Here is a 17,224-nt window from a genome sequence, read left to right on the forward strand (position 1 = left end):
AAAGAAGAGAGTGGGGAAGTGGGGGGTTTAAAAAGGCGAAGGTGGCGAAATTTACGAAATGGAACCAACTTATGTTTTCTTGGACGGAAGTGTTCTTGAGTTGGGTTTGTAATCTCGATTTTGTCCCAACTAAAATATCTTTTGTAACTAAACACATGTCTGTGAACAATCCACACATAAATGAAAGAATGTGTACATGTGATTTGTTTGTTTATTTTTAAAGTTGTTTAGGTTTGGTTTGTTTTGGTTAGAAAATTATTTTATTTATTTGAGTTTGATTTGCTTAAATGAAAAAAAAAAAAATCGTTAAGTTCATATTTAATTTGATTAAGTTAAATAAATTTATTTACGAATATTAAGCAAATATATTAATAAATTTATATAAACGAATATGTTTATAAATAATAAATAAATAATAATCAAATAAATTTAAATAAAAATTTTAAATAAACTTAAATAAATATAAATAAATTTTAAAATAAAATTAAAATAATTAATAAAAATATAATTTTATTAGTATTATTATAAGCAAACGATAATAAACAAATAATAAACAAACGAATTTTAAATAAACTTTAAATAAATTTATTTATGAATATAAATAAACGAAATAGACTTCTATTCTTATTTGATTGTTTAATAAATAAAAATAAAAATATTATTTAAAATAATTTATTAAGCTTAATAAATCAATATAAATAAATAAAAAATTAAATACGTTTATAAACAATTCATAAAAAGCTTTACTTGCTTACATTTTGATCTAAATGGTTGAATCATAACTTGTTATGGTATTGGTAAACTTGGACCTTGAATTAAAATATATTTTAATTTTACTAATTTTTGAAAAAAATAATTAAATTAAAATATTTTGCAAATGTAATTGATAAATTCAAAATTATACTTTTAATTTCTTTATTTTTTGAACAAAAAATAAGATTTCAAATTTTCATAAAATATTTTATTTATGCAAATAGTAAATTTTCATCCATTCGTTATTTTACACTAAAAAATCTACAAAATAAAAAATATAATAACAAAATTCAATAAATTTAATAATATATATAATGATCAAATCAATATTGAATTCGATATTTGACTTTATTAATGCTTAAAAAGTATTAATTCTTAATTGACATCCAAATTCCTAAAATTATTATTTATTAATCACTGTGACCATAGGATTAGTAAAATAAGTAGAAATTTCGTCGTACATTGCTTTATTGGAGAATAATAATATATACACAATTGAAACTAGATTACCATTAGACCACATTAATTTGTAACGATTATTATTTCTTTTGATAAAACTTCTTTATTGTGAGAAATTCCTTTTTATATTATAGTACTTCCACTTTTCTCTAAAATTTTTACACTTTAAACTTTTTTGTCCTACCACATTTTTTTTTTAGATTTCATGTCTGATAATCACTTTAAACTTTAATTAATTTTGAATCGAATTAAGTCGAACTTCATAAGAGAGATAAATTCTTTTAAATTTATTTTCTTTATTCAAAATACTCAAGACCGATACCTTACTTAAAAAAATTAAATTTTTTGTTACTCAAATCAACAAGTGTTGATTTTTATCTTATTATTTATTTGATTGAAAAAAATATTATGTGTTTAAATTCTTTCGAATTCATAATCTTTAAATATTAATTATGATAACATATCAACTGATTTAATAAATAATTGACTAAAATTTTCATTTCTTTTGGCCAAAGCTAAGACATTCACTTTTTAAATGGCCTTTTAATTTGCCTTGGTTAACTCACCTTAATCGTGAAAAAAAAAAAAAAAAAAAACTCACCTTATAAAAAAAAGTGGTATCATATTGGACAGCATAAGCTGTCATTTCCATGATTTTGAGGTTGTATTTGTTTTTTTATAGTTGAAGGGAGGATCTATAATGATGGCTTTGAAAAAATGTGGGAAAGGCATGCTTTATGTAGGGTGAACGAAATTATTGTGTAGCAAATGAGGGACAAATTGGATATGGAAGACAGAAGATGTCTTGAATGTGATCATGATTGGAATAATACAAATATATATGTAGTTGTGAATCAAATGATCTGTTTTGGAATAATACCAAAATATGTACAAAAAAGATGTCTTGGATGTGAGCATTGGAAAAGCTTTGTGGCCAAGTATTTTGGTGCCAAAATGTACAGACGGTTGGGGGTTTATCTAAAAAAATCCTGCCAAATTTCTTTCATTGTCTGCACTGAGCACATACTTGTCCTGCTTCGACAAGATCCTGACGTTGCAAACACTGCTTCCTTTTATGTCAAGCATCTCATTCCTGGCTTATTTACCTTGACAACTTACGACTTGTTTTTCCATCTCCATCTTCTCTGTAAAAAAAATAAACCTGTATTGCCAGGCACAAGGCATTACCTTTCCTTTGGTCCTCTTCTCAGGACTCACATTTGGCATTCATTCCTGGAATCTATACCGTTTGGTTCACTGGACAGCCATGGGCTTGAAAGGAGCTGCCTTGGCAGCTTCAATTTCAACATGGATGTCATTTCTTTAGTTAGCAATCTATGTCATCTTCTCCAAGGAATTGGACAAAACCTGGAAAGGGTTGTCGTTTGAATTATATCGTTACATTTTCACAATCTTGAAACTAGCCATACCGTCTCTGCAGCAATGCGACAATGGTGCAACATGCATTGATCTTTAAATTTCCTATAACTTGAATATATATATATATATTTATCAAGCTCACCTATTTACTTTTCTTTTCTTGCTAATCTAGAGTATTTGGCTTTTTGAGCTTCTTCTTGTGATTTTATCAGGATTGATGCCAAACCCGAAACTCAATTCTTCATTGGTTGCAATCTGGTTGTCTTCTCTGTTATCTTTTTGGACAATGTTAAACATTTTTCTTTTGTCTCTAAGCAAACATACATGGATGGCAACTAGAAGTGGCAAAATGAATCCAAACTTGAAAATTTGTTTAAAAAATATGAACTTAAATATGTTCGATTCTGATTTGAGAAAGAATTTTAGAATTCGAATTCGTGAACACTCAAACTTAAAATAGCCTGAATATGAAAAATTCAAACCCAAAAGAATCCAAATTAAACCTGAATTTGAAAAGCTTACTGAAATGGCTATATATATATATTTTTATAAAATCTAAAATTTACTTGATTAATCTGATCTCAAAACTACCCGTTTACCACCTCTAGTTGTAACCTTCTTTTCAGACTGTTAATCGTATTGATTTCCCTTATAAATTCTCCAAGCTCGCAAGAGCTGGATTTGTACATTTTTGCTTGATATTTGTAGCTTGAATATAGAAGCTATTGCCTACATGATTGCCTATGGTCTTAGTGCTGCAGCAAGGTTAGTTCGCAGAATTAATGTCGTCATGATTTCACCAATTTTATATGTAGTAATTTTATCAGTTTTCGAGGGTCTAACAGAAGGAAAAACCTTTTTCCTTTTACAGCTTAAGTGTGTCTGATGAATTGGGAGCTGCAAATCTTGCCGGAGATAAGCATGCCACGGCTGTTGCTTTGAAGTATCTTTCCTTCTTGCTGTCGCTGCTGTCCTAACTATTTATCTTTGTTGATTGGTCATGATACTAGGGTTGGTTTCTTTACTGACGAGCTTTTTCCCAAAATAAGTTACTTTGTAATCTTTTTTTTTTTTAATAAGAGTACTTTTAAATTTTATTTCAAAACAAAAATATTTTGATGAAAATTTTGTATTTGAAATAATTTTCGGATTCCAATCAACAAAAATTATCCAATAAGTTTGTAATTTCGATTTTAATATGATAATATTGTAAACAAAACTTAGTTTTATTTTTTTTAAGAGATACAACAAGAAGTTTTTAACCTAAAAATCCTACATTTAGCAAAAAAAAAAATCTAAAAATCAAAAGACAACAAAATGGGCCTGAGTCCGGCCCGCCCAAATCAAAGTCTGTTAAGACCCTAAAATGACACTATATATAGATAAAGCGAAGCTAGGGTTTTGTCTCCCTCTTGTTCGCATCTTCGAAATCTACAGGGTTTCAGCGGAAACAGCCGCCTCGCACTAAAATGGTCAGTTCCGTCCTCTCCTTTGAACTTCTTCACTCACTTTAATTTTGTTCTAATTCTTTACTTATGATTTCAATTCTCAGATTTCTTTTTGTTTTTCTTCATTTTTTTCCCTTTAAGATTTTTTCATGATTAGTTTGTTGAATCGCTGTATACTTTGAACGTGTTTTTATAGCATTTCTCTATGTAAACATATGAAAATATTGTCTCTTTTGTTTTGTAATGTTGATTTTGGCTGGTGGGTAGTTTTGCGTTAGCCATAAAATTGGGTTTTTTTTTTTTTCCTCATGTCTTGCTAATATCTGGCTGTTGGATGACAACAACAGCTTCATACTTTCAAATATTTTTTTGCATATTATGGAGAAATAGGAAGTGTAGTTGCTGAAATGGAATACTAGATCAAATGCTTGCGTTTGATTGTGTTTTATAATGGTTTTGAAATGGTGGGAGGTTTTTTTTTTTTTTTTTTATCTGCTTTATTCTAAGTTTATCTATGATTTAGTTTTTAAATGCATGGACTCCTAGTTGTGTTTGATTCGGGTCAATTTATTTTGTTTATGTAAAAATTCTTCTGCTTTAAAGTCTATAACATTGCGGCTTCGTTTAAACTTTTCCTTTTTCCTTTTGTATACAGGCTAGAGGGTTGAAAAAGCATTTGAAGAGGCTCAATGCCCCTAGGCATTGGATGCTTGACAAGCTCGGTGGTGCATTTGTACGTTATCATCTTGAACCTTCTACTTGGTTTCCAGTTTGATGCTGCTCCCTCTTAATTTTGTATTTAATCTTTGTTCATGCAGGCTCCGAAGCCATCATCTGGACCTCACAAGTCCAGGGAGTGCTTGCCACTCATTCTCATTCTGCGAAACAGATTAAAGTATGCTCTAACATATAGAGAAGTGATTGCTATTCTTATGCAAAGGCATGTTATGGTAGATGGGAAGGTTAGGACAGATAAGACCTATCCTGCTGGTTTCATGGGTATGTAGAATTCGCCTTTGTGGATCAATTGAAGTTTTTATATTCTAAAATAACAAAATCATACAAAGTATTAGTTCAGTTTCTCTGATTTCCACATGTCTTTGAGATCGTTCATTTTTTTTTTTTTGGTGGTAATTGCTCTAATTTTGAAATACACGGATTAATGAGGCTGGGTGCTGGGCTGTCATCATTGGCTGATAATTAAGTCTTCTAGTTTTACTTTGATGTCTCCTATATGAGGATTTGACTCATTTTCCAACCATTTCCCAGTTTTGAATCTTAACCATTCTTTGTTTGCTACTACCAGATGTTGTGTCAATTCCCAAGACAAATGAGGACTTTCGTCTACTTTATGACACAAAAGGTCGTTTTCGCCTTCATGCCATCACAGGTGATGAGACTAAGGTTTGTATCAATGGCACCTCAATTTGTTATATTTCCTGTTACCGTTGCCTAATATTGGTTAAGCTTCTCTACCTATTTGATCCTGTTGATTGTATTGTCATGATTGACTTGGTTCTATTGGTCTCATATCTGCAGTTTAAGCTTTGCAAAGTTAGGTCTGTTCAATTTGGCCAGAAGGGTATTCCCTACCTCAATACTTATGATGGACGCACCATCCGCTACCCAGACCCTCTGATCAAGGCTAATGACACCATCAAGCTGGACCTAGAGAGCAACAAAATTGTTGATTTCATTAAGTTTGATGTTGGGAATGTTGTCATGGTCACTGGAGGAAGGAACAGGGGACGTGTTGGAGTGATTAAGAACAGGGAGAAGCATAAGGGTAGCTTTGAGACAATCCATATTCAAGATGCTGCTGGCCATGAGTTTGCAACTCGTCTAGGCAATGTCTTCACGATTGGTAAAGGAACAAAGCCATGGGTGTCACTTCCCAAGGGCAAGGGTATCAAGCTATCCATCATTGAGGAAGCCAGGAAGAGGCTTGCAGCCCAAGCAGCTGTATGAATTTTTTGACGCATCTCTAGTGTTGTTTCTGTCATAAGAATTGATCTGTTGGAGGAATGCTGGCTGCTTCCTGTGTCTTAGCTTCTGTAGGGTTTATGCTAGAATTTATGCTTTGCTTTTACTCATGAGCGCAGTTTTGGACCAATTGCTATATTGTTCTTGTTACTCTTGGTTTATGTTGTTACATTTCAACCATCATTTATCAAGTACCTCATTGGATTTTGGAAACTACTGATTTAGGAGTAATTTTAAAGGTCAGTTAAGTTATTATTATTATAGTGTTATTCTGGAAGTTCATTAGTTAACAGATTTTACAGATTAGGGTATCGCGTCAAAATGGGGACTTCTATTACATTTATTAGAAATGTATTTTCGAGTCCGCATAACACTTCTCGAAAATGAATTTTCGAGTGTTAAAAGTGAAATTTTATGAAAAATTATAAAAAACGAATTTTATTAAAATTACTTGTAAATAAATGTAATGAAAAAATTATTATTAAAGAAAGAATAATATTTTATGAGAATCTAATTAAATTAAAGATAAAAAAATAAATATAATTTTTTTATAAATTAAAAATTTATCATTTTTAATAAATATTTTATAATAATTTTAATTAAATTGAGTTATTTATATCTATTGGGTTTATTTAATTAATATATTAAATTTTGACAAAATTATGTATTATTCAATAATATTATTGTCCCTTTATTCATAAGCATACAATATTGGTAAATTTTTTTTAAAATTTTGAATTAGTTATAATTCTTTTAATATCTTTCTCATTGATTATTAAATTTGTATGAGATTAAAGACACGACAATAATAATTTTTTATTTTTATTTTTTGAAATGTCATAAAAAAAATTTCAACAAACATCATGCACCTCTGAAATCAAAATAATAAAAATAACTTTTTTATTAATTTTTAATAATTTTTTTCATTATCCTTGTTTACAAATAATTTTAATAATTTCAATTCTAATACTTTTCAATATGCATTTTTGAAAAGTGTAATGATTTTTATGAAATTTATTTTTGAAAAACATTATAATTTCTCGAAAATGACAAATTTCCAAACTTGCAAGACATTCAGAACTCGCCGGTTAAAATTTTTGATATCTAAAAAATTTGGGAACATTTATGATGTTGACCTTCTGCATTATTAGATAAAAGGTCACTGACGTTTTTCGCACATTGATGGAGGTCTCAACGCTTCATTCCTTGGTTGTGTCTGCTTCTTTTAGGTCCTTTGAGCAAACATGAAAAATCCTTTTACAGACGTTGAAAGATGATTTTAAATCAGAATATTGGAAGAATAAAATTGATAAAGACAAAACCATTTTCCATCTTTTCCTGAGACACAATGAAAGGTAAAATAACTCTTTCCTCTACTTACTTTTCCTTCCATTTTCCTTCTTACCAAACATAATCATAGATTTGTAGCGATACCTTTGAATGGAGAGTTTGAACTGATAAATGTAATTATAATGAATCATTCTATCTGAATATTTTGAAGTCTTGCTTCCAATTTTGGGTTTAATTGTGTAAATAAAAGAGTGTATGTGGCAACCACTTTTATGAAATATAGTCCTTAAGCAAAGGTACTTCTCATCAAGAATCTCTACTGTGGTCTTTACCTTAAGAATTAGCGGATAATTATTAAATATTAGGTCCAAACAACTATTACCATGCTTTCAAACTCATCAAACATGCAAAGACAGTTTTTGAACCATGTTTAATGATTCAAACATCATTATGCTGGTGCAAAACCGAGCAGTTTCATTTACCTCCAAGCAGGCACTGTTTCAGCTAGTTGCCATCACGGCTAAATAGAACAACAAAGCAACATACTGGCAAAATTTTGAACTAGTACTATTGTGTCTCAAAATTTCACGTCAGTTGTCCATGTACCTTGCACACTAGGGTGTTTAGTTACATGCCTTGTTTTCAATTTCACCACTTTTCTTCCCAAAGCATTCCTCAGCCTTGTTGCATGAAGAAGGATATCTTCTGGAGTCATGTTCTTCACACATATCACCCGCTCGTTTTTGTTCTCTGAAAAATTGGCATGAGGTATGACTCAAATTGTTGAAGTGCTTTGAGAGAAAACATGCGTGTTTGGAGACTAACATTTCAGAATAACGCATGCATTGGATACATTTATGTCTGAAGCACTCATCCAAGAAAGTAAGAGTAACTTACTGTAAAAGCCCTTCAAAAGTGGATGCTGTCCACGGATGAGTTCAGTAACCAACTCCAACTGAGGGTTTTTCTCTTTGAATGTTGGTAATTGCGACTCCATAAACGCCCTAGATAATAATGTAAAAATGTTAGCATGAAATTCAGACCAACTTTGAAGAATTCAGCAGCCATTTAAAGGAGAATTCATATCTGTACATGCTTCTCATTATTATTAATTATAAAAGTTTGATCTTGAGACTACCATGGCATATGAGTCCAAAAGCCAAGTGTTGGACAAACCATCCAATGTCCAAAATCCTAAAGTATCCAACTTATCACATTAGGTGCAGATGAAAGCCACATGAACCTAAATACTGGCATGAGATAAACGTATAGAAGATGATTCATTCATTACCTTGCAAATTAGTCAGTCTAAGCAAACTCAAGTTGTTCAATAGTTTAATTTATACATAGATACGGGTCTCCACATCATGAAGATGGATGATACCTAAAATTGAAACATGACTCTTTGCACAACTCTTTGCCAAAATATCAAGAAAACATTTACAAAAAAGGTGTCTGCTTTACCATGCAGGCAAAGACAAGAATAACACATTGCAATGTTGATAATAGAAAAGTGAAACACAACACACTGAAATTCCTAAAAACCTACTTTGCTCTAGAGGTGTCAAGCAAATGTATCAAACCTGTATAAGCCAGAATGTAAAGAAGATAATTCTTACAGGTTTATAATCACAACACATTTCTTTCAACTTCTTAAATAAAAGTTAAGTAGAAATAAGAAAGGTTAAATTCATACCTGATGCCCCTACTACTCCCTCCCCAATCACAATAGCTTACAATCAGCTTTTGAAGTTGCCAAACTCCTCTTAATGCCATCTGCATTTTCAAATACATAAGCCAATTATTTGTTTAACCCATTTTTCCAGGGAACATTGCTGTTAACACAAATGAATTAGACCCTTTGTTTATGCCAAAATTTTCCACAAAATTTACAATTCCACGCTTAGTAAAACTCACAATGAGTAAAATACAAAAGAAATAAATACACAATAATTCGAATCGCAGGCACACCTGTGTTTCTATATATTTCAGATTTCAATTGAAATTAAAGTTTCTGTAGTTAATCAGAAATTTGAAAAATGATGGTCTTCCTAAAAATTACTCACATATTTGAAGCAAAGACAAAAACTCAGTTGAAGTAATCCTAAAACCTGGAAAAATGAAAATTTTTAAGAAGATTAAAGATTTTCTCGGAAACCAAACAAGTTTGGAAAAGTGAAAAAAGCAAACATAATGATGGTGGATTTCAGTTATTGCTTCTTTTTCTGGGAATAGAAAACAAAGGGCAATAGAAGAAAAGAAAGAGATAAAGAGCGACTAACCTTGATTTCGCAAGGAGATTGTGAGAGCGCAGGAAGTGTTGAATTGGGAAGAGGGAATAAGTAGACCACTTCGAAACATACAAAAGAAGCCCAATAATTTGGGCTGAGACACTGGTTCTAATAAAAATTTAAAATTATTGGCCCATTTTGTTTAAATAACTTCGTTCTGTTCATCCCCAAAATTTTACCTTGTCTCAGCCTTTGTCGATTTAAGACATGACCACATCGCAAGAAAGCAATCTCGAATGTACGAAATTGGGTTCTTGCTTAGGAAAAGAAAGTTTTATAGGGGAAGTTTTTAAAATTTTTTATTGAAAATAAGAATATAAAAATTAAAATTAAAATTAATAGATTAAAAAATTTTATTATATAAACGAAACATGTAAAATTAAAAAAATAAGAATAAATTTTGATTTATTTATTAAATTAATATTTTAAATAAAAATATTAATAAAATTTTTATTTTTAAATAAATATCAATCAAATTTTAAATTATAAATAATTTTTTTATAATTATTAATTTTTTTATTAAATTCTATCAATTTATTAATTTAAATTTTTTTATTAAAAGTTTTATCTATTCGTTTTTAATAAAAAAATTTACCAAATTTACCTAAGTTTTATCATGCTTATTTAATCTTGAAGATTTGAACTTCTAGTTTCCTCACTAAAATTCAAGTTTCAACATAGTTTCTGCGAACAAAAATGTTTAGGGCTTCATCGTGTGCACAAATTGGATCATTGCAAATTGGTGAAAAGAAAATTTTTTTTTTTTGGTGGAGGGAGTGTTTTAAACTTTTATATATAAAAATAAACTAGAAAAATGGTGGGCCAGTGGTTGAAGTGTAAGTCAACTACTGTCTGGTTGTAAGAGGTAATCTCTCAAAAACCGAAGACCCAGAAAGAGTTGTGTGGTTTCCTTCAGATTTTCTGCAAGTTTTTTCCTTTCTCGTTTCCATTTCCGAGTGATTGGCCTTGACCTTTTGCGCCCCCAATTACGCGTTTGATATTTTTCATCGGTCTCAAAGGGCTTCTATTGTTCTTAATTGCTCTTTCCCTATTTTCTCCATCTCCATTTCTCATCGACATGGTCAAATCAAAACTTCCCAACCGTTCCTTAAGCATCAAGTTCATTTGTGATCTTTATTTGTTTTCTTTATTTTCTGTACAGAGGAAAGCAAAGAAAACAAATGAAAATTCACCGCCATGGATGAGATTTTATCGAAGGTTTACACTTGAAGAGCTCCGTACTGCAACTGACAACTTCCGGTTGAAAATTGGCGAAGATGGTTTTTATAGTGTATACAAAGGTTTCATTAAAGACAGTTTTAAGGATACGGTTGCGATCAAGTGGTTTAAGGACGACTATTGCCTTTCGAAAGAGATGGCAGTGCTTTCAAATCGGCATCACCTCAATATCGTCTCTTTGATTGGTTACTGCCTTGACGGATCAGAATCAAATAAGTTTATTATATACGAGTATATGCCCCGTGGAAGCCTCCATGATCAACTTCACAGAAGAAACGACTCCCAGCCCCTACTATCTTGGAAAAAAATGCTTGAAATATGCATTGGAGCTGCTCGTGGACTAGAGTTCCTGCATACAGGTAACCCCTTGATCATCCACAGGGACATCAAAACTCGCAACATTCTTCTAGACCAGAACTGGTTTGCAAAGATTTCGAATTTTGAGATCTCCAAATTGGTTCCAACGAGCTTGTCAGAATGGGACAGTCATGTCATCACCCGGGTTGCTGGCACTGTGGGATATATAGACCCTGAATATTTATTGACTGGCCATCTCACTGAGAAATCTGATGTTTATAGTTTTGGGGTTGTTTTATTTGAGGTGTTATCTGCTAGAAAGCCGCGGGAAATCGACATAGAGGAGGGACAAGGGAGAAGCCTAGTTCAATGGTGCAGAGAATGCGTGGAAGAGGGTAGGCTTGATGAAATTATTGATTCTCGCCTGAAGGATGAGATTGCTCCAGAGTGCTTGAAAGCGTACGCGGATATGGCGTATAAGTGCACAAACGAACGCAGAAATGAAAGGCCTACCATCGATGCTGTCGTGAAGAGGCTTCAGCTGACATTGTTGTTACAGGAGTGTATTGAAGCTGATGTACCTTTCTCACCTTCTTGGCTAAGATCTATTGTACCACCAACCAAGAGGACTGAGCCATTGGTCGAGATAGAGATCCAAGATTCAGAGTTATCTGAATCTGATTACGACTTTGAGGAACTTCTTCGCGATTGAAAAGTATCAATAATTGCCTGAAACAGTGACACTGTCAACAATGCTGTCTAGATGAGACTATCGTACAACAGCTATATGATTAATTTACAAAGATTGGTAGTTTTTAATTTACAAAAATTAATGTATTTATATTTGTTTATTTCAAGTTTAACATGCGTAAAACACAAATTATTGTGTTAAAATCCAAATGTTACTTTTGGAACAAAGCCTGTGAGAAACTAGCAACATATATTTACTATCAGAATCTCTCTTTTCATCGAAAAAAAAATCTTCACACTGTTGATTGCAAGCATCATTCAAAAAACATTATAGATTGCAGTAGATCAAATCTTGCTATTCAAAACATAGCATAACAATACAACAACAAAAATGCATAGATTTTATCACCTAAAAAAGCATCTCATGTAACCAAAGAGTTCATGAAAGTTTTCCTCTAATGTTTCTTCATCATAAGCTCCCTCTAAAATATGCCGCGGTGCATGATGACGCTTCTTCTCCTGTATTCTTTACATATTGCTCCAGCAACATTACATTTGACATAAAATAGTTATAGTAGCATTGCCTCCCTCATAACTTACCGCAAACCTAATAGCAAATATAATTTTGAGGTCAATCATCTCTGTCCACCTATTCAGCTTCAAAAAGATATCTTGATTTGCCCATACTGGTGTTCCCGATTTGTAAGTGCAGAAAGAATGCAATCTATGTTATCCATCAACATGGCTTAAACTTCTCTTCCCCATCGCATTTAAGATTTCAGATTGAACCATCTGAAGTGGGCCTCCGTACAATGCAAGAAGTGCCCTATCTGCCTTCCTCAGAACAGAAAACAAAAAGTACAGTTGCCCTGAAGAGAACACAACCATTGATAAGCAAATATCATTTGTATTCTGCATCCTTTCAAATTATTTCTGCATTGTCACTGCATTTCCATGATCCTTCCCTGCCATTCTTTTAAACGTGCAAACCTATCACAACTGTTCAAACCACTCCCGTTTACCACCTTCATTGCCTTGAGAGGTATCCCTGAAAAATGTATGGTGCAGGAAAACAAAGCTAGCAACTAATTACTGGTAGCCAAATATTACTTATTTTTTAAAGAAGAAGAGAAGAAAAGCTGGGCTTATATCTGTTGTATTGGTGTGTATCTGAATATATTCTGAAAAATGAAACCCAGCAAAATGGTATTATACCTTAACGAGGGAAGAACATGGGAGCATGCTATGAGAATAGATGTAGCAAAATCAACTGCTCCAGCATGGCATAAGAAAACAGGGCTGAATGGTACAATGGAAACATTAATTGCTACCACTAGCCACTGAGACTTGAAGTTGTATACATCAATTTCAGGATTTAATCACAGCTCCATATTACTGCATAACAAAAACAGGTCTGAATGGATGGTTGGAAACATTAATTGCTATTAGGCCACAAAGATTTGAAGCCAAATGCTTGAATTTCAGGATTTATATGAATTTTAGTAAAGATTACAATCAATAAACCAGTGGTGAAGTTTAAAAAGCTCCAAAAGCTGCTTTACATGATAGCCACTTTTCAACTTAAAGAATAATGTCAACTTAATAATTGAATATTGCTTTGCTTATTTATAGTTCAATGGACATATAGAAACTATATAATACAATAACCAGCATGTAATACTGCCAGTATATAATACAATAACCCTTTTAGTAATGGTTACTAAGTGGTGTGTTAATGACAATTATCAATGTATGTTTACCTCCACTTACTCCAACTATTCTTTCCAACAATGTAGAGGATTATACATCCTCTACTGAGTCTACTCTGCTCAATAGAAAATCATAATTTGGGATGCAAAAAGGCTTCAACTAAAGATGCATCTTTGTAAAGGAGTGAGTGTAACAAGAGATTAAGTTTAAGTTGACAGACCTGCAGGTGATTTGCAAAAGATATAGTTGACATTTGGCTTCTTCAGTCTCTAATCTTCTTCACTAACAACCTCTCTAAGTTCTATCTCTACAAATGGGATATGTGCAATCTTGGACCAGTCCACGCCAATATGCATTTCCAGTCGCCATTGTAAAGCAGGACATCCTCTGATTACCAACCTTTGGAGATTGGTAAGATTATGCATGCCAGATGGTGCTGATTGCAACATTGGGCAACCCACAATAGTTAATTCTTGAAGAGAACTAAGGGACTGCAGAACAGAAATGTCGGTCAATTGTCCACACTCAATAACATCAAACCTCTGAAGGGCAGTCAGCAATCTCAGGCTCGAAGGCAATGACATCAATCTATCACAGTACAGAATGCTCAAATATTTAAGTGATGAGAATGTATGGTTGCCCTCAAATAGATAATCTAAATGATCACAGTCATACAATGTCAGCTTCTCGATAGAGCAGGAACTTTTAAAGTACTCGGTTAAAGATTCAAGCTCCTTTAATTTTTCAATGACCAAAGAGGAAAGCAAAGGCAGATGAACTAATGAGCACAGTAGCATCTCATTGCTGTCACAAAGAGCTAAGCTTATAAGATTTGGAAAAACAGGCAAGGCAGTCAACCTATGACAACCTTTGACCACAAGTTTGTTAAGGCGAGGGAAAGCTTCATGCGATAAGGGACCAGAAGATCCTCCAACCACGGTGAAGATTTCTGTTTTCTCCATTTGTATACTTTTCCATCCCTCCAAGTTAGGCATATCATACATTTCAAGCTGTTCCAGGCAAGGGAATCCTCTAACAACACCATTCCCATAAAATTCATGGCCTATTGTCCGCACTTCAGGCATCGCTTTCAAATAGAGAACCTTAAGGAAAGGTAGCTGTCCCAGTGGTGGAAGTTCTTGACTACTGCAATTGATTAATGAAATCATCAGCAGATTCGGAAGACCCTGGTTCATCCATGATGGAAACCTGGAACCTCTGTACCCTTTTAAACAAAAATACCTTAGGTTCTGGGGTGGGCTCAGGTTTTCCAGTATTTTGGCAGACATTTGAGCGTTCATACAACCATTTTGACCCCATGATAATACCAATGAGTGAAGGCTTACTTTCTCAAACAGCTTTGCATCTTGTGCATCTGCCTCCTTTGTCACGTTCTCAAGATTCTTAATCTCTAGTCTCTCTTCAAGGTCCATCCCACTCAACTCATGTAATTTGGCGCTATCAGATCTCTTTCCCAGAACAAATGTTGGCAGCTTCTTAAGAAGCCTTAATTTACCAATCCCAGAGGGCAAATAAGTCAAAGAGCAGCATGATGTAATACTGAGATTTACAAGATTTGTCAACTGGGGGACAGTTTTGGGCAGCTCTTCAAGGTTGAAACAATCAGAGAGTTTCAACGTCTGCAGATACTTCAGGTTACTGATAGATTCTGGTATCTTTCTAATATATGTGTGAGATAGGTCAAAGTACCTCAAGTGTTTTAAAGCACCAAGTGTAACAGGCAACTCACGAATACCACTTTGGCTAAAGTCCAACACACGCAGGTGGCTAAGTCTAGAGAAAATTGTATCAAGGATACTGTCAAACTTACTCGATAATAAAAGCAAAGTCTGCAAGTCTTCTGTTTTACTCAAATATCTTAGAGGTGCTGAAGGCTCAGACTCCAATACCAGGGAGCAGTGGCGAAGTTCTGCAGAAACATTTTTGAAACTTCCAGTTCCCATAACTGAGCATGCAGTTGAACTAACAGTCAATGCAAAATCGTACACTAAATCATGCATTCTGCATGATATGTTCCCAGAATCATCTCTGACTATGTCTTCAAAATATAAGCGCTGTGACAATTTCATAAAGCAGTCCTCTGCTATGTCATCAAGGCTTTCACTTGAGCCACTTGCTTGCAAAAAACCCTCAGCAGTCCACAATTGCATCAATTTCTCCTTTCTGATCCAAAATCCTCTTGGCAATATTGAACAATAAGCAAAGCACTGTTTCAGATTGGATGGTAAAAGATCATAACTGAGGTGCAGAACTGGTAAAATTTGGGAAGTGAAACTATACTTTTGCAGCTCCAGAAAAGCAAGAGCAGCAGCGGATAACCAATCATCCATTTCTCCATTATAGGGCAATAAGGCACCGAGTATCTTCATGGCAAGAGGCAAACCTTTACAGTTCGCAACAAGATTCTTGCTAATTTGTAACAATTCAGTGTCCTGTTTTTCCTCCTTTACTTCCCTGGGTAACAATGCAACCTTCCAAAACATATCCAAACAATCAGCACTACCCAAAGGTTGCAAGTAATACAAAGGCATGGAACCTATAGAATCAGCAGCAGCAGCAGTTGAGCGAGTAGTGACTAGAACAGCAGATCCAGGAGAACCCACACTAAACCATTTTCTTACTGCGATCCATAGATCCATTTCCTCTTGCCACAAATTATCAAGCACAATTAAAAATCTCTTCCCCCTCAGTTCCCTTCTAACACTATCCTCCAAGTCATCCAATCTCAAAAATTTCTGAGAGCAAATTGCTTCCCCAATCCTTTCAACATCAACACAATGATTATTGCCTAAAGAAACCCAATACTTGAACGTGAAAGCACGCATCACTTTCTCATGATTAAAAACCAGACGAGCAAGTGATGTTTTTCCCACTCCCCCTACGCCTACAATAGAGACCACCTGACAATCTTGCTCGCTCTTGGTTAATAATAAACTAATTATCTTATCCCTGTCCAAATCCCTGCCCACAATCTCCGGCTCTAAACCCACAAAACTAGTTCCAGAATTCAATCGAGAAAAAAGATCTGGTCGCCAATTACTTTCCAAAGGCCAATCGCCTTTGCTGGCGAGTGTGGTCAACTTCCCGAGCACATGCTCTATCGGTCGCCGGTTTTCATTTCTAGTTAGGAAACAAAAACAGCGGCTAATTAAGTTTTGATCCATTACCTTGCGCAATTGCTGCTCATAGTCATCCAACAGATAATCCAATTCGTGACCCACACGTTTGACTTCAATCAACCAACCCTTGATTTCTTCCGCCATCTGGAACCGCTGCTCCGCCACTGCAGCTAAGTCTTTGACTGCTGCCACAGCGCTTTGCAACCTGGTCAGCATCTCGTCGCCGTCGCCAAATGAAAGGCAAAAGGAATTCAATCTGTTGAGAATTGATTGGAGGAGTGGAGACGCAATAGTGTCCGCCATTAAACCGTCTCAAAAATTAAAGTTGAATCCCCTCAATGAAGCAGATTTTCAAGTCGAACGAACTCTGCTTCGTCTTTGCTCAGCCAGGCCGAAAGGCGTTTGTCTCATATGCAAAAATAAAATAAAATTATGAATGTACTAAAATACCCTTCCCCTTAAACTAACTAAGCACGAGTTTTTGTTGCCATTAAACTCTTCTTTTGGTCAGAACCGTCAAACCACTATTGTTTTTTAAAGTCAA

The 17,224-nt window shown here is 33.8% G+C and overlaps 4 protein-coding genes across 6 annotated transcripts; 2 read left to right on the forward strand and 2 right to left on the reverse strand.

Annotated features, from left to right (window-relative positions):
• The first annotated feature begins 3,995 nt into the window (after positions 1-3,995).
• Positions 3,996-6,236, forward strand: LOC111280059 (small ribosomal subunit protein eS4-like). The gene is made up of 5 exons (XM_022867213.2): positions 3,996-4,064; positions 4,696-4,773; positions 4,859-5,039; positions 5,347-5,444; positions 5,580-6,236. Exons 1-5 carry the CDS (start codon positions 4,062-4,064, stop codon positions 6,006-6,008), a joined length of 789 nt encoding a protein of 262 aa, XP_022722948.1. The 5' UTR covers positions 3,996-4,061; the 3' UTR covers positions 6,009-6,236.
• A 1,531-nt stretch (positions 6,237-7,767) lies between these two features.
• On the reverse strand, positions 7,768-9,740 carry LOC111279698 (large ribosomal subunit protein mL43-like). Of its 2 annotated transcripts, XM_022866703.2 has the most exons (5): positions 9,596-9,611; positions 9,380-9,424; positions 9,010-9,089; positions 8,211-8,317; positions 7,768-8,063 (listed from the first exon to the last, which is right to left on the reverse strand). In XM_022866703.2, exons 3-5 carry the CDS (start codon positions 9,087-9,089, stop codon positions 7,891-7,893), a joined length of 360 nt encoding a protein of 119 aa, XP_022722438.1. In that variant the 5' UTR covers positions 9,380-9,424; positions 9,596-9,611; the 3' UTR covers positions 7,768-7,890. The 2 variants fall into 2 exon arrangements, with proteins under 2 accessions (XP_022722438.1, XP_022722437.1); XM_022866702.2 differs by lacking the exon at positions 9,380-9,424 and having other exon boundaries at positions 9,596-9,740.
• A 942-nt stretch (positions 9,741-10,682) lies between these two features.
• Positions 10,683-11,852, forward strand: LOC111279392 (receptor-like protein kinase ANXUR2). Its single transcript, XM_022866381.2, has one exon. The coding sequence runs from the start codon at positions 10,683-10,685 to the stop codon at positions 11,850-11,852; it is 1,170 nt and encodes a 389-aa protein (XP_022722116.2).
• Positions 11,853-12,147: 295 nt separating this feature from the next.
• On the reverse strand, positions 12,148-17,064 carry LOC111279292 (putative disease resistance protein RGA4). Of its 2 annotated transcripts, XR_016334509.1 has the most exons (3): positions 13,761-17,064; positions 13,046-13,225; positions 12,148-12,878 (listed from the first exon to the last, which is right to left on the reverse strand). XR_016334509.1 is itself a non-coding variant. In XM_022866311.2 (2 exons), the coding sequence occupies exon 1, from the start codon at positions 16,981-16,983 to the stop codon at positions 13,810-13,812; it is 3,174 nt and encodes a 1,057-aa protein (XP_022722046.2). In that variant the 5' UTR covers positions 16,984-17,064; the 3' UTR covers positions 12,148-13,225; positions 13,761-13,809. The 2 variants fall into 2 exon arrangements, 1 of the variants encoding a protein (XP_022722046.2); XM_022866311.2 differs by having other exon boundaries at positions 12,148-13,225.
• Between the last annotated feature and the right edge of the window lie 160 nt (positions 17,065-17,224).

The sequence above is a fragment of the Durio zibethinus genome, chromosome 27, assembly GCF_047325235.1.
Source record: "Durio zibethinus cultivar Kanyao isolate XHJ-2024 chromosome 27, ASM4732523v1, whole genome shotgun sequence".
Classification (NCBI taxonomy): Eukaryota; Viridiplantae; Streptophyta; class Magnoliopsida; order Malvales; family Malvaceae; genus Durio; species Durio zibethinus.